The sequence below is a fragment of the Ipomoea nil genome, unplaced genomic scaffold, assembly GCF_001879475.1.
Source record: "Ipomoea nil cultivar Tokyo-kokei standard unplaced genomic scaffold, Asagao_1.1 scaffold2610, whole genome shotgun sequence".
NCBI classification, from domain to species: domain Eukaryota; kingdom Viridiplantae; phylum Streptophyta; class Magnoliopsida; order Solanales; family Convolvulaceae; genus Ipomoea; species Ipomoea nil.
In genome coordinates this window covers 925,175-951,330 of record NW_017619038.1, presented here as the reverse complement: position 1 = coordinate 951,330, position 26,156 = coordinate 925,175, and the positions used below count along the sequence as shown (strand labels likewise).

The following is a 26,156-nucleotide window of genomic DNA, read 5'->3' as shown; positions in this document are numbered from 1 at the left end:
CGTAGAATTAGCAGTATCACTTGCCAATTTCATAGAGATCACAAAATCGCCTGAGCTTAGGAAATATCGAAGATTAGGAATCAATGGGGAATTTTGAAAACGTGCAAACAAGAAGAAGATCAGAAATTTTGAATCTGTTTTTAATATGATCAAAAGGACGAATACGCCCTTAATGAGCGATTCGCGTTTATATTTTGCTATCAATCTTCTTCGTTGGATCAAGAGCTACGTAAGGCTTAGATTCAACCTCATTTTTTACAGGAAGGAGTAAATGCACGCGAGCCCTTCCCTATATATATATATATATATATATATATATATATATATATATATATATATATATATATATATATATATGTTTAAGTTCCAGTGCGGGTGAATGCTTCCCGTGCGGTTGTGCGGGTGATTAATGTGTGTGAGTTTGCACTTAATGTGAGTTGTTGAAACTTTAAAGTGCATGAGTGTTGTGCTTAAGGTGCGTGAGTCTTGTGTTTAAGGTGCGTGAGTTTTGTACTTAATGTGCGTGTGTACTTAATGCGAGTTGTTGTTAAAACTTAAGGTACGTGTGTTTTTGTGCTTAAGGTGCGTGAGGGTTGTGCTTAAGGTGTGTGAGTTTGTGTTCTGAATGTATTTTGTTTGTATGTTTAATGTGCGTCTGTTGTGTACTTAAAATGCACCAATGTAATGCTTAAAGTGAGTTCACCCACACAACTGCACGGAAAGCACCACCCGCACTTGATCCATTCCCTATATATATATATATATATATATATATATATATATATAGGAGGAAAAAGTTCAGGTGCAAACTTTGGGTATTGTGTGAATTTGTGCATTACTATTACCCTTTCATTTTTGTTGATCGGTGGCTGTGATTGCATTCTAGTGTGGGTGCACGCGTTACCATGTGCATTGAGCACATGCTATCTTTTGAGTTGTAGAGATTGTAGGAGCATTTTTGTATTTTGCAATTTGCACCCATCCGCTGTAGGTTTTTTTATTTCTTATTTTCCCAAATCCGCGTCCCTCTCTATCGTGCGTTCACCGTCTTCTCAATTTTCAGTGCTCTATCTCCAGCGGGCTGCGAGTTCAGTGATGGCTAGGTCCAATGGCAGTCGCCGATCGAGGAGGGTTGCGTTAGGACATCAATTCGCGCCGACACTGGACGAGGCCGATTCTCACAGGGTGCAGTCGGCGTCTCGGTCTTTCAAGCGCCGGTCTGGTCACGGTCCTCCGCCTTCCACGGCGGGTGGTTCATTTGACCAGGCTACGGGGTAGCTTCCAGGGTCTCCGCAAGGAGTAGGGCGGCGCGCCGGTGGCCACAGCGAGGTGAGTGCCGGTTCTGATGCTCTCTTTGCATGTCGTTCATAGCTATGCGTGCGTTCATTTTGGGATGCATCACAGATGGTAGGTTTTGTATGCTGGAATAATGCTGGGGTGTGGGCCATTTTCCATGGGGGTTTACAATTTTATTTCGCATCAAACAGAGGTAGGGGGAGTAATTTGGAATTGCATTCTGGAGTAATGCTGGGGTGTGGGCATTCTATGCGTAAAATAGAATTCAATTTCAGCCATTGTTCTGGGCGAAATTAGCTTTTACAAATGAAAGTGATGTTGAAAACTAATGAATAGGTATGTATGTACTCACACACTCACGCTGTGAGTGCTCTATCAGGTATTTCCCGGAACAAACAAAATTTGGTGGGATGGTATTTGTAGGCATTTTGATGTTAAACCAATAGCTTCTGATAAATGATGCGAATATGATGGTGTGATTGGTTAGTTGGAATGGTTTAATGGGTAATATATGGTAGGGGGATTGGTGGTTGTTGATAAGGTCGAGCTTGTGGTATTGGAACTGGAATTAGAAGACAAAAACACAAAATAAGTATATGAAGAGCATTAAAATGAAGGGGAATTTATATTAGAAACCATTAAAAGTGTTATATAGCAGTAAAATATTTTACAGTGGCCTTAACACTCTATTGGGAACAATGGATTTTGAGTTGATTAAGAACTAAACCTAACACTAGAATAAAAAACTAGAACTGCCAGCAGCGCACACCGCCAATAAAAACTACTACAATTGTTAGTGCACACCTTCAATAAAATACTACAATTGTTAATATTCTCGAATGTTGTTCGTTTGTGAAGCTAATTACTAATATGGAGTAAATATCAAAATTAATAAATATGCTAGCTTTAATGCACATTGGAAGAACACAGGAGGCATGCAATTTTGTAAATGGAAGTTAGATTTAAAAAATGGGAGGAATATAATAAATAAGCTAAATATTATTATTGAGTAATGCTGGTTTGTGAAGCTAGTTGCTATTCTGGATTTAAGAAGCGGTATCATTTGTGAACTGTAGGTCTGAGTGGTATTTTGGTGCAATTTCAATTGTTATGTGCATGCATCCCAGTTCTGGTGCAATCGTGTTTGTATTCATATAGGTTAGGAACACATGCACTAGTTTGGCACCACCAAATATAAGGGGTTGGCTAATAACTATGCTGGAAATAAGAAAGCTGAATCATTGGTGGAAAAATTAGCTAGTTAATGAATAAGATAGTATTAATGCACATCTATACAACACAGTAGGAGTTCACAGTGCATGATAAAAGAAGCACGGAGTAAATATCAAAATCAATAGATATGCTAGTTTTAATGCACCGTATTATGCGACATAGCTTCTTAATTTCCAATTGTTGCTACATTTACAATGACCTGCAATTTTAGGACTTGTTCTAAGCTTCATTTGCACTAATCAATTGCGGTATATCTCTGTGTTGCCCCAGGTTGTGATGCTCAACAACCGGTGGTGTTAAGCGATGAGGAAAGTGACACGGATGAGGATTTTCATACCCCACCACGTGATCCCGAGGAGCTGGAGAATGTGGAACCAGTGCGTGGTGTGCCTCCACATGGAAGCCTCCCGTTCTCCCAAATCAAGACAGGAGGGAGGCCAAGGGAACTCGTACGCCTCGTGGCCTTACTTACTCTACGACAGAGGCAAGATGTTTGTTCTATTGTCACACGCGTTGGGGAGTATGATCGCGGAAGGTCCACACGACTGCTCCAAGTATTAGAACAACCGCCTCAGTAACAACCATCCAACTCAAGGGCTGACCCGGCAAAAATTTAGATTCATAGTGCAGCAGAAGCAATGACGTGGGGAGTTTCTCTACCCGCTGGTTTCTGTGTATAAAGCCCATGGGGTAACTTGTGCAACAGTGCAATCCATTTCTTTTTTGTTACGATTATTGTGCGGCAGGAGCAAATTCAATCATTTAATTGGACTAAGTTGTGCAGCAGTGCAATCGAATGCATTAGGAACGTCATGTGTCAATTAAATGTTGTAGTAATCTGGTCAATTACAAACTTGTCTAACATGGACACACAGCGGTGCGTGGATTTTATCATGGACGTACACTCGTCATCCCACAAACCACCACCTACATACTAAGCAACGCATGATAATTTTCCCATCCCGACCTCGCTTCATGGTGTTGTGCCGAACGTCAAAGCTGCATGGTCGTGCGTAGTTGACATAGAACTGAATGCCTTCTGTAGTGTTGGAAAATGGCATCCAAGGTGTTGTGCCGAACGTCAAAGCTGCATGGTCGTGCGTAGTTGACATAGAACTGAATGCCTTCTGTAGTGTTGGAAAATGGCATCCAACGACAGGCGTGATTGCAACGTCCATAGTCGGCCACCAAAATTTAATAGGTGCGGTAGTTAACTCCGTCGCACTATGTGGCACACTCCCGCTCACCATCTCCCCCTCAACATTGCAAACAAACATGTGAACAGCCATACTAGGAAATAGATAAAATAGTAGAGTATTGTAGTGGACAGAGTCAGTGAAGGCTAAGTATTAGATCAACACATTTCAGACTACAGGAGAAATGCAATTTTCACAGGGTGCACCCAATTGCAACCCCGGTGCATCACCTACGGGTGCACTACAAGGGAACTATCCGAATGCATTGCAAAGAAGGGCAGTGTCCCAAGGTGCATTCCAATTCCGAGTGAATGCTCGACCCCTATACATTCTGGACAGTAATCTGCTCTACTTTACTAGTAGCATGAAAATGAAGGGGAATTTTGAGTACAAACCATTAATGGCCCGTTTGGTTCACAGAATAGGCCGGGAATGGCATAGCATTCCCAGTAATAGGCCTATTCCTTTGTTTGGTAACTATTTCTATTACCAGGAATAATATTCCTGGTAATAGCCTATTACCTCAAATAAGGTAATAGCTATTACTAGGGCCCCCCTGGTATTAGCCTATTACTGAACGCTCAGGAATAGATTTTAGAATCTATTTCCCTTTTTTACCCCTAATAAGGTAAAAGTGTTATCTAGCAGTAAAATTAAATTACAGTGGCCTTAACACACTTTTGGGAAAAATTGATTTTGAGGTGATTAAGAACTAAACCCAACACAAGAATAACAAACTAGAACTGTCAGTGCACACCTCCAATTAAACCATTTATTTACTTGTGCATTCTTCGCACTTATTCTACCTTTTTCCATTTCGATTATAAATACTGAAATTCTATTACTACGGATTCTATTCCTTTTAAGATTTAAATCAGAAAATTAGTCCTTTGTTGGCCAGTGTCATAAGTTGGACTTCACCCGGAGTGCTATTTAACTCCTTGTGGTACTTTACCGGGCTAAAGTCATAAGGTGGGTCGTGGGTTTCACCCAGAACGTTGTTTACCTCCTTGTGGTCTTTTATCGACTAGGGTCACAAGGTGATCAGCTTCACCCAAAGTGCGCCTTGGGCTATAATTTCATGTAAATCATAGATTGACTGCATTTTTTTAATTCTAATTTAATTGGCAGGGAAAATGAGGCAAATTGCAGGCAGACAGCAACTTCCTACCCAATGGGATTGGAATTATTTGACTAAGAGAACTTGGTAGGTTGATTGATCAATTCGTCACAGGCAAGGGAAAGCCATTGAAAACACACTGTGAAATTAATTAAAAGGCACAGTTAAATGTGAAAAGTCATCCAGTCCAACCACCTCTATAAATTGCATGTTAATCCAAACATTCCCCACACATAATCTCTTTTCCCTCTACCCTCCAAACAATCCTTTTTGCAAACTGTACTAATTAACACACATCAATGGCTATCATTACCTCCCAAATCAATTTGTGGCTCAAGAAAGGCTGCAGCCATGGCATAATTGCATAATTAATGGAGTGACTACTAGAATTGTTAGTGCACACGATCAATAAAATACTACGATGAATATGAAGCCACTAGCAGTATTAAAACTAGAATCCATAATCATTGAAGAAGCTAAGTAACACAAAGGGAAAAAATTGCAGAATAAGATTATGGTTCATATTCATTGAAGAAGCTGGTGTCGCGAACACGTACTCATTAAGAAGCATAGAGTAAAAATGTAAAATTATGCCTCCCAAGAACAAAAGATAATGCAGAATAGACATCCCAAGATGTTATGGGGATCTAATCATAAATAAATGAAGAAACAAAGTTGTACTAGGAATAATGCATGATAACCATCCTCGGTTGCACAAGCTTTAAACATTCCAGTTGTGTTAAATGGCATCGTGACCTCTCCAGTGGCAGCACACTCGTGTATGACGTGATCGGCTGCCTCCGTGAGAGAAATCCCTTTGTACTCCATCAGAGCGGCTACATCTCTTACTACAGTAGCACGGATAATTGCTTCCCCAAATGAACGCCATTACCAAGAAAAACAAAGGAAAAAACAAGGAGGTAAGGAACCTGTTATCGCAGAAGCCGCCGTAGTAACCGTCGGAAGTCCATCGCTGTGCATCTCCACCGTCTCGCTGAAGCAGCGCAGTCCAAGGAATCTCCACCGTGATTACCGAAAAACAAGCATGGGAATAGGACGTCTCTAGAGTTCAACTCGATTAAAAAAAAATGGTGCCAAGTAGAGAGTTAACTAAACACAAAACATGTTGAGTGCTTAGAAACTTCTTCTAACAATTTGGTCGAGCAATGTGGCAAAAACAATTAAATAACAGGTAATGAACAATAGAAGTAATAAAGAAAACGGTTTGGACTAAGCCAACCCTTGCATAGTTGTTATGGGTGCTTTAACTCCTTTAAGGTTAGGGATCATACAAAGGCTTAGCAAGTATAAAGGAAAATGCAACAAAGATGTTAATGTAATTTTCATGGCCATTGGACTACCAATTAGCAATGAATGTCGTCACACTCATGGCAATCCAATTGAAATGAGAACATTTTATCAAACACATAACATACAAGTCTTCTTCCAATCTCCTTTTATCAAAGCAAGATCAGATTGAAATTGCGAGTAGTGTGACTATAGTGTTATCCCATTCTCATAGGAACAACACATATTCAAAAATTCTCAAGCATAATTGGACCGTAATTATACAAGAGTCCATATAAAGAACTAACACACAACAAGAACTTTAGCTAATTCAATACATCATCCATTTACACAACTTAATTCATAGAACCATCTATTTATAGGGGAAGAAGAAAGACTAAATGTAAAAATCATGTTCAGAGGCTCGTTTAGCTCTAAAGTATCAACAAAATCTTATTTTCAGGTAAATTCAGATATACATGTCTAGGATTTCTGTACATGATGTATTGATCTCGAGCTAAGTTCCTTGTCTACAAAAATGATATGACATTAGCATCAGCAAACTAGCAATTCTTGATTTCTCAGCCCTTCTTGGTGCAGTGAAGGTGATGAACACCGATATGGAGTAACTGAGATTAGCAATGCATTCTCAAGTTCTCTGGATAAACCTCGGCTAAGAAGTGAAATGATGTAGTCCAAGAAGGCTGCATCACATGGTAGTGTAATAGGCCCATCGCATGGAACCCCATATTCTTCTTCTGACAAGTTTAAGAGTTGCATAATAATCTCATTCTCGAGATAAGATAGAGGGACTACAAACCGCTTTTGATCAGCTGTGTAGATAGCAAAATGACCCTTGTTAACTGCAGAAGATGTAATGCAGCTATCAGTGTCATCATTTTTTCTTGGAAAGGAAATCCTCTTTCTTCGGATGGCAGCAAATTTCTGCCATCTTTTCACCAACTTAATGAGTTTCTTGGAATTGATCATGGTACTAACTTAGGAAATAGAGAAGGAAAGAGAGTAAGATTGGTAGAAACCTTGGATATTGCCTGGAAAAAGTTGTAGTGTTTGATGATCTAAATTCACATGGAAGCAACCTATTTAAAGTGCTTAAGAGGCAATGCCAAGCTTCAACTTCTTGAGGAAATCAGGGAAGGCAAAACCATGTTCCCCCAGCTGTATGGGGCCTTTTAGACATACAAATAAGGAATCACATGGTTTTGTTTCCCAATCTTCATATTGATTCAAACAAATTGAATAAGCTATTTTCTAGGCGAACACCATTAACTTACTGATCTGTGGATTGATCAATGACAGAAGTAGTTGAGCTTTCCACATCTGTTCAATTTCATTGAAGCATTTGGTGAGTGATGTCCAAAGTCAGTAGAAATCCTTCAAGATTTTTGGAAGACAAAACCATGTGGTAATGTTGTCCTATCATTCTAGCTGGCCTCTGATCCAAATTTCTCATAGCCACTCAATCCACCTCCTAAAGGATCTATATATATAAATGCATTTGAGCCAATGTTCACCCCACTCAAGTTCTTCCTTCACACAATCCTAGTTTCTCCATTCACAAATTCTGTCCAAAGCCTGTACTTTCCCAAAAAAAAAAAAACATTTGAAGATGGCAATTGGTATGGGGCACATTCTCCGTGCTAAGCAAGGCCTCAGGAGATCATCTTCAAAAACAAACAGAGAAAGTGAAGTGCCTAGGGGTCATTTTGCAGTTTATGTTGGGGAGAGTGAAAAGAAGCGCTTTGTCATTCCAGTTTCATACTTGAAGGACCCTTCATTCCAAGACTTGCTGTGTCAAGCTGAAGAAGAATTTGGATTCGACCATCCAATGGGTGGACTCACAATACCTTGTATGGAGGATACCTTTCTTGACATCATCTCTAATTTGAGATCTTGAGAGACTACAGACAGCTTAGTCTAGTGAAGAAAAATTTTGCATAGAAGAGTTTTCCTGTACAGTTTATTTGTATAGATTTTTGTCTGCATTTGTGCAGTAAATATGAAAATATCAGAAAGTCTGTCCAATTTTCAACAAATCATATATTTCTACTCCAACTTATTGCACTGAATATACTTTGAGTAAAACTAGCTGTACAATATTTCTTCAAGGAAATTCAAAATTCATTATGATTTTTGAAGACAAAACCATGTGGTAATGTGTCTTATCATGCTAGCTGGCAGAGTGGCTTCCCTCCCATTCAAAATTCTTTTAGCCACTCAATCCCACTTCCCAAAGGGTCTATATAATCACAATTGAGTTGGTATTCACCCTACTCAAGTTTCTTCCCTCCCAATTATTTGTATAGCCTCTTTGATTCATAATGCCTATACTTTCAGAAGAATTATTTGAACATGGCAATTAGTATTGCACGCATTCTCCATGCTAAGCAAGGCCTCAGAAGGTCTTCTTCAAGAACAAACAGAGAAAGTGAGGTTCCAAAGTGACACCTTGCAGTTTATGTTAGCGAGAGCAAAAACAAACGCTTTGTTATTCCAATATCGATCATACTTGGTGGCCCCTTCATTGCAAAACTTACTTAGTCAGGCTGAGGAAGAATTCGGATTTGATCATCCAATGGGTGGACTTACAATACCTTGTCCGGAGGATACCTTCCTCGACATCATCTCTAGTTCAAGTAGATACTGAGAGTCAACAAACAGCTTAGTTTAGTAAAGAGAATTTTTGCATAGGAAGTATTCTTGTACAGTTTTCCACAATTTTCAGCTGTCCCATTATCAGCTTAGAATCTGTAAATTTCACTGATTATACAGAATCTCTAAATGTCTTTGTAGCTCTAAACATAGTTCTTTAGTTAATTTCCCTATTAAAATCACCATGGTAACTAGTAGGATTAAGAGAGAATCAATGACTTCACGGAAAAACATTATTGATTCTTGTCTGCTTTTTTCCTCAATCCATTAATGTCTATAATGTTCTTCAATTTGAAGAGCTTCACCAAAAATGGAGGGTGGAATTCTAATGTTCTTTCCTTTATACTCTGTATCTGAATTTCAAGTTCTCTAGAGAGATTAAATACATGACAGTTGGCGAAGAATTTGAAGCTATGAACATAATTTGATTTTCTTAGACGATCACTAAATGTATTAGATATCAAGTCTTTGAATTTCTGTACATTTCACATCATGTGTTGAGCTACAGCTGAGTTACTTGTCTATAAAAATGATTGATATTAATTATATCAGCAAACTAGCAATTCTTGATTTCTCAGCCCTTCTTGGTGCAGTGAAGCTGATGAACACCGATATGAAGTAACTGAGATTAGCAATGCATTCTCAAGTTCTCTGGATAAACCTCGGCTAAGAAGTGAAATGATGTAGTCCAAGAAGGCTGCATCACATGGTAGTGTAATAGGCCCCTCGCTTGGAAGTCCAAATTCTTCTTCAGACATACTTAAGAGTTGCCTAATGATCTCATTCTCGAGATATGATAGAGGGACAACAAACCGCTTCTGATCAGCAGTGTAAATAGTGAAATGACCCTTGTTAACCGCAGAAGAAGTACTGCAGCTATCTGCATCATCATATAGACTTGAAAATGAAATCCTCTTTCTTCGGATGGCAGCAAATTTCTGCCATCTTTTTGCCAGCTTGATGAGCTTCTTGGAACTGATCATAGTGCTAACTTAGGAAATAGAGAGAAATTGAAGGGAAGAGAACAAGATCTGCAGAGAGTTGTAGGTGTTTGATGATCAAAATTGGATGAGAAGAAACCTATTTAAAGTGCTTCAATTTCTTGAGGAAATCAAGTAAGGCAAAACCACGTTCCACCCAGCTGTATGGGGGGCCTTCAAGACATACAAATAGGGAAACACATGGTCATATGTGTCCCAATCCAATTCAAATAAGATATTATTTAGGCAAATACCATTAACTTAGTGCTGTGTATATTGATCTCTCATTTGGTAGGTTTTCTCGGAATGACAAAGGTAGTTGAGCTTTCCCCATTTATTGAAGCATATGGTTAGTGATGTCCAAAGGTAGTAGAAATTGTTGATGATTTTTTGAAGACAAAACCATGTGGAGATGTTGTCTAATCGTTCTAGCTGGCTGGCCTCTGATCCAAATTTCTCATAGCCACTCAATCCACCTCCTAAAGGATCTATATATATAAATGCATTTGTGTTGATTCTCACCCCACTCAAGTTCTTCCTTCACACAACTCCTAGTTTCTGCCTTCACAAATTGTGTCTATACTGAAAAAATTTTCAGAAATCCTACTTTCCAAAAAGCATATTTGAAGATGGCAATTGGTATGGGGCACATTCTCCGTGCTAAGCAAGGCCTCAGAAGATCTTCTTCAAGAACAAACAGAGAAAGTGAAGTTCCTAAGGGCCATTTTGCAGTTTATGTTGGGGAGAGTGAAAAGAGGCGTTTTGTCATTCCAGTTTCGTACTTGAAGGACCCTTCATTCCAAGACTTGCTCAGTCAATCTGAGGAAGAATTCGGATTTGATCATCCAACGGGTGGACTCACAATACCTTGTATGGAGGATACCTTTCTTGAAGTCATCTCTAGTTTGAGATCTTGAGAGACTACAGACAACTTAGTTTAGTGAAGAAAAATTTTGCATAGAAGACTTTTCCTGTACAGTTCATTTGTATAGATTTTTGTCTGCATTTTGGCAGCAACTTTGAAAATATCAGAAATGCTGTCCAATTTTCACCAAATCCTATTCCAAATTGTTGTGGTGAATATACTTAGAAGTAAAACTAGCAGTAAAATATCTCTTCAAGGAAATTCAAGGCATATTATATTCTACACTCAATGTTAAGCAATAAACTTTTGCAAGTTCAGAATAAAGGAATAATCTTGAGAACAGTCTATATTGAAAAATAAAATGAAGCTACCAGTAAACTTTAGTGCAGAGGATTTACTACAACTATTCACACAGACCTTGTGTCTTAAAAATGAAATCTTCTTTCTTTAGACAGCAACAAATATCTTCCATTATATTTCACTGGGAAATTGATGAGTTTCTTGGAACTAATCATGGTTTTGGCAAGAAGGGTAAACAATGGCGTAAAGTATGCATCCAATCAGATTTCCAACTAGTCTGGAATACCTTTAACGACTCTTCCATGGACTTCTCATACACCAACCATGATTAGTTCCAATCAGATATGTTAGCAGATATGTTAGCAGATCAGTGAATATGCAGGCTCATAACTTAGCCCGGGCTGCACACTCGAATGCTGGTCGTTGTATCTGGGAAGATTCCCCGCCCCACTGTATTCGAGTTTTGATTAATTGAATCTTTTTCTTCAAAAAATAAATCATGGTTTTGGCAAGAGCATTGACATCTATGGCCAAGATATTCATCTTTAATTTGCAGGTTTACGCAAATAGTGTGGTCAGGGTGAAACTTCCATGTTAACCATCACACAAAGGTGCCAGATTAGTATATATATACGACGTAAGAAATGAAAGAAAATGAGATAACAAGACCATATTAATAATGGTAACACTTAATTACCATTATTAATAATAATGGAAAAAATGAAGTGACATGAGTAATCTTATCAATGTACTAAATATAGTAGATTACCATGAATGAATAATTATTATGAAAGATAATAAATGAGATTAGCCCCTAAACTTAATACAATTAATTAATAATCTAAATTAATAATAATTACAATAAATGTAAAACTGTAATTAAGGGATGCTAAATACTAATCTCAATTTACCACATAATAATTAATCAAGACTGTAATGAGTCGGAGACTAAAATTAAGGTATAACCAAATTACCAATAATGTAAAGGCAACATAAATATGTACATTGCTTACCATTAAGAAAACAGAATATTATTGTTAAGGCCCTGAAAACTATTAATAGATTAAAAACATAATTAACTTAAATAATAATTATAATTCTTAATGGCCAAAACAATAATTATAATTCTTAATGACTTAAAACGGTAATTGTAATCCTTAAACCCTTAATGACTCAAAATCACGCAATGATAATAATTATAGCACTAAATTGCTTAAGTCGGGACCATGAACCTTTATGGCCCAAGTTAGTTATAACATGAATGATAAATGTTCTAATATGGAAATAGATCTAAACATTAAATTATCACCAACAATAAATACCGTTATAAAAAATACGGTAGTTAGTAATAATTGAACCTTAATAAACATGTTATAATCAAATAAAAGAACTACAATTATTATTAAAATATCAATCAAAGAGGTGGAATCCATACTTTAATGACCCAGATAGGTCTTAAATAGCTTGTTCAAAATAGGTTTTAAAGTCCCAAGTAAAAAATATGACTAAAGTATGCTCAAAATTAAATGAGAAACCGACAAACTAACTTAATAGGCTATATTGTCCAAAATTAGCCTAAGGATCCAAAATTGAATGATATTTAATATATAGGCTATGAGTTAATAATATGCTATATCCAACCTTAATATATGCTTTTTGAAATTTATACTTATAATAAAATAATTTAAAAAATATACAAAGCATGTTTGGATTTTACAAAGCATGCTCGTAGTCGCCGACAACCAGTCCGGCGAAAGACAAATTCATGCGAAAGAAAAAAAACGATTAATGCAAGAAAAAATAAATCCAGCAATAACCTTAAAGCAGGATGTAATTTTGATTCAATAATCAAAATAAATCTCAATTCCATCAGCACAAAATTTAGATAAAAAGATTTTTGTATTCAATAATACAAACAACCAGGCAGAGATTTGTAGGGCTCTGATACCAAATGTTAGATAATAAATTTAGTCTAACATGAATTGTAGTAAACGAATAACCTGCCTCGTTACAGCGGAAGCTTTAGGTTCACCCGGATATCCCCAGCCATAGTCGTTGGTATTGCCACGAGATGGTAAACCTGCATAATAAAGGTATGTGTTTTTGTCTACCACTTCTCTCCCGAATACGTGATGGTGCGTGTCCTGAACACGGGAGCTGTGGGAGGACTGTTTTGCTTAGAAGCCTACATGCCATCAACGTAGGCAGATATTCAGTTAAAGCTTAACTGAATATCCTGAGTTGCATAACAGATTAAGTCACTAATTGACTCAATCTCCTACTTGCACCACAGCCACCCAATAATACAATATATTATAATATATTGTATTTAGGGAAAATACTTACAGCTTTCTCATCATATGCTTCAAATTACATCTTCCTTCTCCTTATTCTTGGTAGTTGGCGCAGCGATGCTAGGACAGAAATGGAAGTGGCAAAATCTTATTGTTACAAATTCAATTAGGCAATTATATAGTTTAATGCTTTTGAATAAAATTTATGCAAATAAGCACTTGTCATAGGTATAACAGTATAAGTGTATTGCAACAAACTGAAGATTAAGGAGAATATGGAAGCAATGAATATAATTGAATTTTCTAATAAGAATACTGAACATACATATTGGATATCAAGTATTGGGGTATTGGATTTATATATGTACATTTGACATCATGTATTGAGCTACAACTAATATATATCCTCATTTACAAAATTTATTGAGATTAATATGAGCAAACTAGCAATTCCTGATTTCGGAGTAACGGAGCTGATGAACACCGATGAGAAGTAACTGAAACGAGCAGTGCATTCTCAAGTTCTCTAGATAAACCTTGGCTAAGAAGTGAAATGATGTAGTCCATGAAGACTGCATCACATGGTAGTGTAATTGGCCCATTGCTTGGAAGTCCAAATTCTTCTTCAGACATACTTAAGAGTTGCCTAATGATATCATTCTCGAGATATGATAGAGGGACAACAAACCGCTTTTGATCAGCAATGTAGATAGTGAAATGACTGATAAGAGTCTAAATGTTGATAATTTCACCGTACATTTAAGCTTATTTTCTTTGTTATTTGTTATAATTTTTCCCAAAGTGTCCTCATTTGATTCATTTGTGTGTTTATGTGTAATTCTTGATGATTTAGATGAATTGGCTAATTTTTGGGGCATTTCGGATGCATGTAGAGCCAATGAGAGTCAATGAGAAGCTGTGAAGATGGGGGAAACACCTTTTAGAGAGCCAAATTATGGTGTATTTAGTGGTCTTGGTCATTTAGACAAACAAAGGCAAAAGTGGAGCAAAAGAGCAAGAAGTTGAAATTCCCGCACAAATCGTCCACTGCTCGGTATTTTGGTCATATCTCAGCGTAGGAGTGTCAAAATCAAGTGATTCTTGTTCCATTGGAAAGAGAACTTGAATGTCTACAACTTTGCTTCAAGCACCAAAGGCTAATTCAAACGTTTCAAGGGTGAAAAAGTACTTAGAAGACAGACTCAATGCACAGGCAGTGCACACTACCTGTGGCCACTGGGCAGTGTAAACTGCATTTCTGGCCACAGGTGTGGCCAGACCCGTGGCCAGCCCTTTGTAACTCATACTAGCGCGTTTTTTTACCCTTTTTAGGGGATTTTCCCACCCCAAAACACATCTTTCATTATATCTTTCATTTCCCTTTCATTCCTTAGTTAGGTTTAGCTCTAGTATAGCTTAGATTAGTGTAGATTTCTTGTTCCTTTCCATTTCCAAGCTCAAGAACACATTTCAATCTTGGATTTCAAAACATCAATAGAGAAGTTTTCTTATTATCTCTTATCTTTACTTTTCATCTATGCTTTCAATTACTCATTTAATATTGTGTATCTATTGTTATATTATGAGTAGCTAAGTGTTTTGGGACTAGGATTTGGTTTGTGTTAAGGAATATATATTTTATATATAGAATCTCTATATATTAGGCAGTTTAGGGTTTTAGGTAGGTAGGACATATGGAAACATGTTTCCTATTCGTAGTTTTCTAGTACCTATTTATAGGGCTTTGTATTTTCTATTTCTATGAGAGTTTGATATAATATATGACAGCACATTAGAAACTCTCTCTCTTCACTTTCGTAACATGGTATCTGAGCCTTTACGATAATGTTTTTTTTTCCGCTCCGTTGTTGTCACGCTTTGACTAGCGCGTGAGCCTCACGTGCCGCCGGCGCGTGAGGCTCCTCCAACGATTGAAAAACGTTTTGGTCAACTTGTTCCTGGGTCGCCTAAGTTTGTTTGTCTTGGTTCTGGACTTAGTTTTGACCATTGACTTTTGTTCTACGGTCAGTTTGTCTCGTTTTGGTGCTGTCTTGTTTTGTGTTTTAGTGCTGTCTCGTTTTGTGTTTTGGTGTTATCTTGTTTTGGTGCTGCCTCGGTTTGGTGTTATCACTCTTTCGTTTTGGTGTTATCTCTCCTTTTTTGATGCTCGTCGATGGGAGCATGCTTCCCTTTTGTTAGTCAAGATACTTCCTTTTTGCTAGTAAAGAATTTGTGTCCTCCAGTTTGGAGTTTGTCTTCTTTACTTTGTGTGTCCAAGCTTGTTCGGTCCACTTTTGGTTCACCCGGAGTTGCGGTATTGGTGGAGTCCAAGCTTCTGGTTCAGGGGAGGGTTCAATCCCAAGCTTGTTCGGTCCACCACGTTGAGTTCACCCAACTGTCCGTAGGTATTGGTGGCGTTCACAGCTTTCGTTTCAAGGGGAGTATCCAATTTCAAGCTTGTTCGGTCACTTTGTGTTCACCCATTGTTCTTTGTTCGTGGGATTCGTGGCGTTCGAAGCTTTCGTTGGAGGGGGAGTATGAGTATCCAATCTCAAGCTTGTTCGATCAAAGGAGTGTCCTAAATGGACTTGAGTTATTTGTTATTTAGGGTTATCATTCATTTGTGTAACAAGTTGGGCATTATTAAAATATATGCTCCAACTTGAGGGGGAGTGTTAAGGAATATATATTTGATATATAGAATCTCTATATATTAGGCAGTTTAGGGTTTTAGGTAGGTAGGACATATGGAAACTTGTTTCCTATTCGTAGTTTTCTAGTACCTATTTATAGGGCTTTGTATTTTCTATTCCTATGAGAGTTTGATATAATATATGACAACACATTAGAAACTCTCTCTCTTCACTTTTGTAACAGTTTGATTTCTTTCTATTGATGTCTATTTGAGTTGTATTGCATAAAGGGGATTATTTGGGTGTTCTAGGGTTAGTTGTGTGATTTTGGATTGTTATGAAATTGTGTATAATTGTTGGATCCCAATTATATGCTTTATTTGGAGTGTGTTTGTTGCTACGAGAGTAGAGCTTGTACACTAGCCACACATTCACACACTTATAGTCCGTTTGGTTCACGGAATAGGCTGGGAATGTCATAGCATTCCCAGTAACAGACCTATTCTTCTGTTTGGTAACAATGTGTATTACTAGGAATAATGTTCTTAGTAATAGCCTATTACCTCAGATGAGGTAATAGCTATTACCAGGGGCCCCCCTGGTATTAACTTATTCATGAGTCCTCAGGAATAGAATATTTTTTTTTTCAATTTTAACCTTATCTTTCTCGCCGTTCTCTCCCTACGTATCATTCTACCCTTCCCCGATTCCTTCATCATCATCGATTCCTTCATCATCAACATCAAGAAATTTTTCCAGCCACATCAAATTAAAGCATCATCAACATCAAGCAAATCTTTTTGCCACATCAAATTAAAACATCAAAGGTAAATTTTCAGAATTTTATTTTTTACCAATTACATATTTAATTATATATATATATATATATATATATATATATATATATATATATATATATATATATATATATATATATATACACACACTGCTGCGGCGCGGAGGGTTCCGCAGCCGCAGCAGTTTTGTTTAATTTTTTTTTTAATTAGTTTAGTTTATTATATCATTAATGTAATTATCACAAAATTTATATAGAATGACAAAAGACTCTAGGTCCAAAGTGAGGAATTCTGTTAGCAGTCATCGACTTAAAGAGTCAGCTTAATTAGTTTGATTCTATAATGATAGACTTGGTGGGAGTACCAGATAATGATATGTTCATCTAATAATTTACACATCTAATATCAATCAAAGTTTATTTAGTTAAGATTAAGGTTGACACACAAATAATCTTTAACATAGAAATTGATGAAAATGAAAGAAAAGATTGAATTTTTTTTTTTTTTTATCTTGAATTGAATTGTAATACTTAGTTAGGAATTGTAATACTTACTCAGGAATTGAAAATGGATGGGTCCTTGACTTAGTTTTTTATTATTTTTTTGGTTTTTAGTTTAGTTTATTGTTTATTGTTTTTTTTTTTTTTTTGCTGAAAAGTGTTATTGTTTATTTGGTTTTGTTTTTTTGTCATAGCAATGTTATTGTTTTTTTTTTTTTACCGTAGTGTTATTATAATCTGTATAAGTTATTGTAAGTTTTAAATTAAATTTACAGTTATGGCTCGATTGCGTTTAATAACTCGTACTGAAAGAAGGAAAAGATGTGTAGCTGTATTGCGTGTATGGTTGGATATGTGTGCTTCTGTGAGTTTATTGTTTATCATGATGATGTCAACCTTGACAATTTTGTGTTCTAATAAAAAACGAGTGAGATCTTATATTATGAATACTTTAGGGTCTCGATTATATATGTTACGAACTGTGTATTCGTGTGATGAAAAATGCATATCTCAACTTAGGATGAATCGACATGCTTTTGTAAAGTTGTGTGCAATGTTACAAACTATAGGAGGGTTAAGGCCAACAAGAAATGTGCTTGTTGATGAGCAAGTAGCAATATTTTTACATATTATTGCTCATCACGTAAAAAATAGGATCATTCAAAATAATTTTCAAAGGTCGGGGGAAACTATTAGTCGATACTTTAATATAGTATTGAATGCTGTTTCGAAACTCCGAAATCATTTATTCAAAGATTCTGAACCAGTTCCAGCTACCTCTACAGATCATAGATGGGAATGGTTTAAGGTAGTTAAACATATCCCTACAGTTGAGTTATAAGTTTAATTACAATGTGAATATATATTTAATAATATTTGATATTATTTCTAGAATTGCCTAGGCGCTTTAGATGGAACTTTCATTAGAATACAAGTGTCATCAGAAGATAAACCTAGATATCAATCTCGCAAGGGTGAAATTGCAACAAATGTATTAGGTGTATGTGCACCTAATATGCAATTTGTGTATGTTCTTCTGGGATGGGAAGGATCTGTAGCAGACAGTAGAGTTCTTCGGGATGCATTATCTAGAAGACATCCACTTAAGGTCCCTAATGGTAAGCATTATAATATTAAATTCCAATTATCATGTAATATAATATGCATTCGTATTAAACTATAAACTTATGTTTCTAGGTTGTTACTACTTAGTTGACGGAGGATATGCTAATAGTGAGGGATTTTTGGCACCATTTAGAGGTCAAAGATACCACTTAAATGAATGGCGTCAAGGTCATCAACCGACAACTCCTCAAGAATTCTTTAATATGAAACATGCAGCTGCTCTAATGTCATAGAACGCTGTTTTGGATTATTGAAAATGAGATGGGCTATACTTAGAAGCCCATCATTTTATCCTGTTAGAATACATAACAGAATTATACTTGCATGTTGTTTGCTGCATAATTTTATTAGAAATGAGATGAATGTTGATCCTATGGAAGAGGAATTCGTACAAAGTAACGTCATACTTGAAGATGATGATGTCACACAAATAGAGCCTTCAGAAGTTTGGAATAATTGGAGGACAGAATTAGCAAATGACATGTTCAATGAATGGATATCATCTAGAAATTAAGGACATGTTCATTGATGTTTGATTTTGTGATTTGGTGTTTTTTTGTAATGTGGTTTATGAACAATGTAATGTGTTTGAGTTTGATGAATAATTTATTATTTCAATTTATTTGTAGTTAAGAATGGCTTCTCCCCCTACTTCTGCAACCATTGGATCTCAAAGTGTTAAGCAAACAAAAAGAAAGTGGACACCCGAAGAAGACATTATATTAGTGTCCTGTTTGACTGAAATGCATACTGTAGGAAAATTTAATTCCGATACAGGGTTTAAGACAGATTATTTATTAGAACTTGAAAGAATGATTTTGAACAAAATACCAAATTGTACCATAAAAGCTAAGCCACATATTGAGAGTAGAATTAAAACTTTGAAAAAAGAATGGAGCATTATTCATGATATGGTGCAAGGTAAGAACACTAGTGGGTTCGGTTGGAATGATCAAAAGCACATGGTGTATGCTGAAGATGCAATTTGGGAGTCATACTTAATTGTAAGTATTTACTTTTTTTTTTTTGTACTTTCATTTATTTTTATTAATGTATACATACAAATAATTTATTTATGTTTATTATAGAGTCACAAAGAAGCTGCCCCTTTTAGAACAAGAAGCTTTAGGTTTTATAATGAGTTATCTGCAATATATTCTAAAGATCGTGCAACTGGAAAAGATGCACAGACAGCAGATGACGTAGTTGAAGAAATACAAGATGAAGAACAGAATGATATAAGAGCTGACACAGAAGATAGTGCATTTGTTGGTTTGGATGATATTGATTTAACGAGTACACAACCTGAGCCACAAAATGATGGTAGAAAAAGAAGCAATTCAAGTAAGAGAAAGAGGAGCCATGATGAAGCTATTGAGATATGTGCTGAGAATATGCTTAATGCTGCGAAGCTAATAAGCAATACAATGTCAGAGGTTGGTAAGAATCTGTCTGATGGTCTTCAATATGATCGTGATATGGATATGTTTCAGAAGCTTGAACGTGCATTAAAAGAGGTTGATGATTTGGCAAATGATGAAATGGACCTTGTTTCGTTTAAGCTCACTGATCATCCTAATAAAGTAGCTTTCTTTCTCAGTCTTGATCCTGATCGAAGACTACAATGGATCAGAAGATTCCTTGCTATCAATTAATCATTTTATGAACATTGTAACTTGCATTGGATTGTTTTGAGTATTTTGTTAAAAATAACATATGTTATGCTTCTTTTGAATATTGTTAAATGTTCTTTACAAAAGTTTGTTATTTATATGACTATTTTGTTTTGAGTATTAATCACTTGATATGACGACGATGATGATGATGATGATGATATATAATAGTTGTTGTAATAATAATAATAATAATAATAATAATAATAATAATAATAATAATAATAATAGTTTTTGTAAAAGGGCATTTATATCTTTTAAACATATATACTATTCCAATTCCTTAACCAACCAAACATTGGAATACAGTTCCCCATGTCTATTTCTTTAGCGAACCAAACAACAGAATACAATTCCTATTCTATTCCTTACCTATTCTATTCCATATGGAATAGCATTCCTATTCCCTCCAAATTCATTCCGTGAACCAAACGGCCCGTTAATGCCCAATACGAGAGTATTTCGGGTATTAAGGAGAATTTTTGCGTTGTGTTCTTGCTTGGGCAACCTTGGATTGAATTGCCACGAGAGTGGAGTTTAAGGATAGGTTGCAAGTCCAAATAGTTACGAGAGTGGTATTTGGACACTTTTGTGCATCTCTCTTACCCTATGCCTTGTTTAATTCCCTAATCTTAGTGTAATATTTGGCATCTTAGCTTGAATCAACCAAATCCCGGTCCTTTGTTTTACTTGTCTTATTTGTTATTAGCTTTATCATATCAAACCATCTCCTTATCGATAGGTTTAGCTTCTAAAAGAATAGTTTAAGCTTGTGCTTAGCTCCACTTTACATCATTTCCTAACATTACAAGAGCCATCTCCAGTGGAACGATATCAAAACTCTATATTGTGATTTGATACTGGATGTGTGAAAAACGTCCTCATCAATGACCCTTGTAAACTGCAGAAGAAGTACTGCAGCTATCTGAATCATCACAGACTTGGAAATGAAATCCTCTTTCTTCGGATGACAACAAATTTCTGCCATCTTTTGGCCAGCTTAATGAGCCTCTTTGAGTGGAAGATTGAATGGAAGAGAATAAGATTTGTAGAAACTTAGAAAATAGAGAGAAAGATTGAATGGAAGAGAATAAGATTTGTAGAAACCTTCGAAATTGGGTAGAATGAATTGCAGTGTTTGATGATTGAAATGCATATGGAAGTGATGTATTTAAAGTGATGAGGAGGCTAAGACAGTCTTTAAGCTGTTGAGGAGGCAAAACCACATGATTATGCTGTCTAGCTAGTTGTATGGGGCCTTTTTGCTTCAACCACAAATATATGCAATATGGAGACATAAAAAAATGAGGAATCACATGGTTTTGTTTCCAAATCATCTATTGATTTGATTAATCTCTTATGTGAGAGATCGAGTTTCTTGGAAAGACAGAAGTAGATAAACTATCCCCATCTACTCAATTTCATTGAAGCGTGTGGGGAATGATGTTCATACACTGATATTCTTTCTTTTAACTTGTTACTTGAAAATTCTTGGAAGACAAAAACATGTGGTTATGTCTCTTATCTTGTTAGGTGGCTGCCCACCCATCCAAATTTCTCTAAGCCACTCAATCCACCTCCCAATGGATCTATATAAACACATTTGAGTTAGTATTCGCCATACTCAAACATTTCTATCACAAATACCTTAGTTTTTGCATTCTAAAATTGTTCCTATAGCATCTTTGCTTTAAAAAGAAGCATTTCAGAATGGCAATTAGTATGATACGAATTCTCCATCCTAACAAGGGTCTCAGAAGGTCTTCTTCAAGAACAAACAGAGAAAGTGAGGTTCCTAAGGGTCACTTTGCAGTTTATGTTGGGGAGAGTGAAAAGAGGCGTTTTGTCATTCCAGTTTCGTACTTGAAGAACCCTTCATTCCAAGACTTGCTCAGTCAATCTGAGGAAGAATTCGGATTTGATCATCCAACGGGTGGACTCACAATACCTTGTATGGAGGATACCTTCCTTGAAGTCATCTCTAGCCTGAGATCTTGAGAGACTACAGATAACTTAGTTTAGTGAAGAACAATTTTGCATAGAAGAGTTTTACTGTACAGTTCATTTGTATAGATTTTTGTCTGCATTTTTGCAGCAACTTTGAAAATATCAGAAATGTTGTCTGCATTTTCACCAAATCCTATTCCAAATTGTTGCTTTTAATATACTTTAGAGTAAAACTAGCAGTACAATATCTCTTCAAGGAAATCCAAGGCATATTCTACACTAAAAGTTAAGCAATAAACTTTTGCAAGTTCAGAATATAGGAATAATCTTGAGAACAGTCGATAGTAAAATTTAGTGCAGAGAATTTACCACAACTATTCACACAGTCCTTGTGTCTTAAAAATGAAATCTTCTTCCTTTAGACAGCAACAAATATTTTCCATTATATTTCATTGGCAAATTGATGAGTTTCTTGGAACTAATCATGGTTTTTGGCAAGAGCATTGACATCTATGGCCAAGATATTCATCTTGGTTCCATGTTAACCATCACACAAAGGTGCCAGATTAGTATATAGGTCAATAATTCTCTAATGACACTATTGCAGCTGTTCAAAATTGAGATAACAAACTGACCATATTGCTATCTCAAATTACATCTGCCTTCTGCTTATTCTTGGCGGAGCGATGCTAGGCCAGAAATGGAAGTGCCAGAATCTTATTGTTACAAATTCAATTACGCAATTATATAGTTTAATGCTTTTGAATTAAATTCATGAAAATAAGCTCTTGTAACAGAAAATATGTCAACTATGTACAGGTATAAGTGTATTGCAAAAAACTGAAGATTAAGGAGAATATGAAAGCAATGAATATATTTGAATTTTCTAAGAAGAATACTGAACATATTGGAAATCAAGTATATATTTCTGTATTGGATTTATACATTTCACATCATGTATTGAGCTACAACTAATATATATCCTCATTTACAAAATTTATTGAGATTAATATCAGCAAACTAGCAATTCCTGGTTTCGGAGTAACTGAGCTGACGAACACCGATGTGAAGTAACTGAGACGAGCAATGCGTTCTCAAGTTCTTTGGATAAACCTCGGCTAAGGAGTAAAATGATGTAGTCCAAGAAGGCTGCATCACATGGTAGTGTAATAGGCCCATCGCATGGAACCCCATATTCTTCTTCTGACAAGTTTAAGAGTTGCCTAATGCTCTCATTCTCGAGATAAGATAGAGGGACTACAAACCGCTTCTGATCAGCTGTGTAGATAGCAAAATGACCCTTGTTAACTGCAGAAGAAGTACTGTAGCTATCAGTGTCGTCATTTTGTCTTGGAAAGGAAATCCTCTTTCTTCGGATGGCAGTAAATTTCTGCCATCTTTTCGTCAACTTAATGAGTTTCTTGGAACTGATCATGGTACGAACTTAAGAAATAGAGAGTGAAAGAGGTTAAGATTGGTAGAGACCTTGGATATTGCCTGGAAAAAGTTGTAGTGTTTGATGACCAAAATTCACATGGACGCAACCTATTTAAAGTGCTTTAGAGGCAATGAGGAAATCAGGGAAGGCAAAACCATGTTCCCCCAGCTGTATGGGGCCTTTGAGACATACAAATAAGGAATCACATGGTTTTGTTTCCCAATCTTCATATTGATTCAAACAAATTGATTAAGCTATTTTCTAGGCAAACACCGTTAACTTACTGCTCTGTGAATTGATCAGTGACAGAAGTAGTTGAGCTTTCCACATCTGTTCTATTTCATTGAAGCATTTGGTGAGTGATGTGCAAAGTTAGTAGAAATTCTTCGAGATTTTTGGAAGACAAAACCATGTGGTAATGTTGTCTTATCATTCTAGCTGGCTGGCCGGCTGGACTTTGATCCAAATTTCTCATAGCCACTCAATCACCTCCTAAAGGATCTATATAAATGCATTTGAGCCAATGTTCACCGCACTCAAGTTCTTCCTTCACACAAATTGTATCCATAGCTTATTCAATTAACCTGCCTCTACTTTTCCAAATTAAAAAAAAAAAAAAAAAAAAAAAAAAAAAAAAACACATTTGAACATGGTAATTGGTATGGGGCACATTCTCCGTGCTAAGCAAGGCCTCAGGAGATCTTCTTCAAGAACAAACAGAGAAAGTGAAGTGCCTAAGGGTCATTTTGCAGTTTATGTTGGGGAGAGTGAAAAGAGGCGTTTTGTCATTCCAGTTGCGTACTTGAAGGACCCTTCGTTCCAAGACTTGCTTAGTCAAGCTGAAGAAGAATTCGGATTTGATCATCCAACTGGTGGACTCACAATACCTTGTATGGAGGATACCTTCCTTGACGTCATCTCTAGTTTGAGAAGATCTTGAGAGACTATAGGCAACTTAGTTTAGTGAAGACAAATTTTGCATAGAAGAGTTTTCCTGTTCATTTGTATAGATTTTTTTCTGCTTTTCTGCAGTAACTTGAAAGTCTGCCTAATTTTCAACAAATCGTATGTTTCTGCTCCAACTTATTGCACTGAATATAGTTTGAGTAAAATTAGCAGTACAATATTTGTTGAAGGAAATTCAAGACATATTCCACACAGTACACTAAGTTAAGACAAAAGGAAAGTTGCAGCTCCTAGTCAGTTTTTGGCTAGTGAAAATTTTGTGTGTAAGTTGGTAACAATCAATGGATACTTTTGTTTGCAACATTTACTTGCTCCTTATATCAACAAAGAGTTCATTTATCAGTGCAGGATGTTACAGCCATATATGTTAGATATTTGTGGTAAAGACATTCATATATAGGTTGAGTTATTATTCAATCTCCCCTCGGGGAAGGTAGCTGGGCTGACCTGTGCTTCAATCCAATTCAGTGCAGACAGTATTGACACCATTGATGTCTGTCTATGACCCCTCGTTTTTGAAGTTTATGCACATATATAGCGGTATCCAACTTCACTCACCTTTATTCAAAATTATCCATTGTTAGCCATCACAAAGTCTCTTCAGCATTTCTCATCTCTAGGTGACTTTTCTATTCAGCATCATATTGATTGCTTCTTCCATACATTTTGTGGTGAGTTAATTAGGAGAACATCAATACTTTGAAAATATGACAAATGGTCTTCTTCTGATGCATTTGTGAAGTATATGCATTTGAGAGTTTCCTGAGTCTCATGAATCTAATTCACCATTAATGATAGAATGTGCTTCACTCAATTCTTCAATAACTGATGTTCAAACTAGTTTCGAACAAACTTTAATTGTGATGAAAACTTCATGACTTCCATTGTTCAGAGCAGTGGATGTGAACTCCTCTTTCCTCAAATTAAATTGCAACAAATTAAATTTATGTCATCTCTTTCAATTCCCAGCTTGATGTTACTGATCACGATATATATTAAGTTAGGAAATAGAGAGAAATATAATAGAAGAGAGCAAGATGAGTAGAAACCTTAGATGTTAACTGTACTGGATTGAATTGAAGTGTCTGATGATAAAAATGCATATACAGAAGTGATTTATTTATACTACTTAAAGAGGCTACGACAAGCATTAAGTTCTTGCATAAATCAGAGAAGGCAAAACCATGTTCAACCGATTCATATGGGGCCTTGTAGGTTCAATTAGAAATATATGGGATCTGGAGTGTGGCCATATGTAGAGACATGCAAATAAGCTAACACATGGAATGATACAAGTACTTGAGCTTACCCATCTGTTCAATTTTCATTGAAACATGTGGGGAATGATCTTCAAAGACAGGTCTTTATCTACAAACCGGTTGGTAGAAATTCATTATGATTTTTGAAGACAAAACCATGTGGTAATGTGTCTTATCATGCTAGCTGCCTCAGTGGCTTCCCTCCCTCCCATCCAAAATTCTCTTAGCCACTCAATTCAATCCCACCTCCCAAAGGGTCTATATAATCACAATTGAGGTGGTATTCACCCTACTCAAGTTTTTCCATCACACAAATATTAGTTTCTTCCTTCACAATTTGTATAGCCTCTTTGATACATAGTGCCGCTACTTTCAAAAGAATTATTTGAACATGGCAATTAGTATGGCACGCATTCTACATGCTAAGCAAGGCCTTAGAAGGTCTTCTTCAAGAACAAACAGAGAAAGTGAGGTTCCAAAGGGGCACCTTGCAGTTTATGTTGGCGAGAGTGAAAAGAAGCGCTTTGTTATTCCAATATCATACTTGGCGGCCCCTTCATTCCAAGACTTACTT

General features: G+C 36.3%; 6 protein-coding genes and 1 long non-coding RNA gene across 7 annotated transcripts; 3 read left to right on the top strand and 4 right to left on the bottom strand.

Moving 5' to 3' along the window:
* The first annotated feature begins 1,005 nt into the window (after positions 1 to 1,005).
* LOC109154251 lies at positions 1,006 to 3,304 on the top strand. Its single transcript, XR_002049669.1, has 2 exons — positions 1,006 to 1,329; positions 2,800 to 3,304. It is a non-coding gene; the product is annotated as an uncharacterized LOC109154251 (long non-coding RNA).
* Positions 3,305 to 6,535: 3,231 nt separating this feature from the next.
* Positions 6,536 to 7,302, bottom strand: LOC109154244 (auxin-responsive protein SAUR68-like). The gene has a single exon (XM_019302079.1). The coding sequence runs from the start codon at positions 7,120 to 7,122 to the stop codon at positions 6,688 to 6,690; it is 435 nt and encodes a 144-aa protein (XP_019157624.1). The 5' UTR covers positions 7,123 to 7,302; the 3' UTR covers positions 6,536 to 6,687.
* A 368-nt stretch (positions 7,303 to 7,670) lies between these two features.
* On the top strand, positions 7,671 to 8,924 carry LOC109154250 (auxin-responsive protein SAUR21-like). Its single transcript, XM_019302084.1, has 3 exons — positions 7,671 to 7,944; positions 8,166 to 8,168; positions 8,695 to 8,924. Exons 1-3 carry the CDS (start codon positions 7,763 to 7,765, stop codon positions 8,798 to 8,800), a joined length of 291 nt encoding a protein of 96 aa, XP_019157629.1. The 5' UTR covers positions 7,671 to 7,762; the 3' UTR covers positions 8,801 to 8,924.
* Positions 8,925 to 9,217: 293 nt separating this feature from the next.
* Positions 9,218 to 9,829, bottom strand: LOC109154246 (auxin-responsive protein SAUR68-like). The gene has a single exon (XM_019302081.1). It carries the CDS (start codon positions 9,786 to 9,788, stop codon positions 9,354 to 9,356), a length of 435 nt encoding a protein of 144 aa, XP_019157626.1. The 5' UTR covers positions 9,789 to 9,829; the 3' UTR covers positions 9,218 to 9,353.
* Positions 9,830 to 13,673: 3,844 nt separating this feature from the next.
* Positions 13,674 to 14,549, bottom strand: LOC109154159 (auxin-responsive protein SAUR67-like). The gene is made up of 2 exons (XM_019302020.1): positions 14,472 to 14,549; positions 13,674 to 13,976 (listed from the first exon to the last, which is right to left on the bottom strand). The coding sequence occupies exons 1-2, from the start codon at positions 14,547 to 14,549 to the stop codon at positions 13,674 to 13,676; spliced, it is 381 nt and encodes a 126-aa protein (XP_019157565.1).
* A 4,385-nt stretch (positions 14,550 to 18,934) lies between these two features.
* Positions 18,935 to 19,954, top strand: LOC109154158 (uncharacterized protein At2g29880-like). The gene is made up of 2 exons (XM_019302019.1): positions 18,935 to 19,303; positions 19,388 to 19,954. The coding sequence occupies exons 1-2, from the start codon at positions 18,935 to 18,937 to the stop codon at positions 19,952 to 19,954; spliced, it is 936 nt and encodes a 311-aa protein (XP_019157564.1).
* A 2,920-nt stretch (positions 19,955 to 22,874) lies between these two features.
* Positions 22,875 to 23,405, bottom strand: LOC109154248 (auxin-responsive protein SAUR68-like). Its single transcript, XM_019302083.1, has one exon. It carries the CDS (start codon positions 23,352 to 23,354, stop codon positions 22,932 to 22,934), a length of 423 nt encoding a protein of 140 aa, XP_019157628.1. The 5' UTR covers positions 23,355 to 23,405; the 3' UTR covers positions 22,875 to 22,931.
* Positions 23,406 to 26,156: the final 2,751 nt, after the last annotated feature.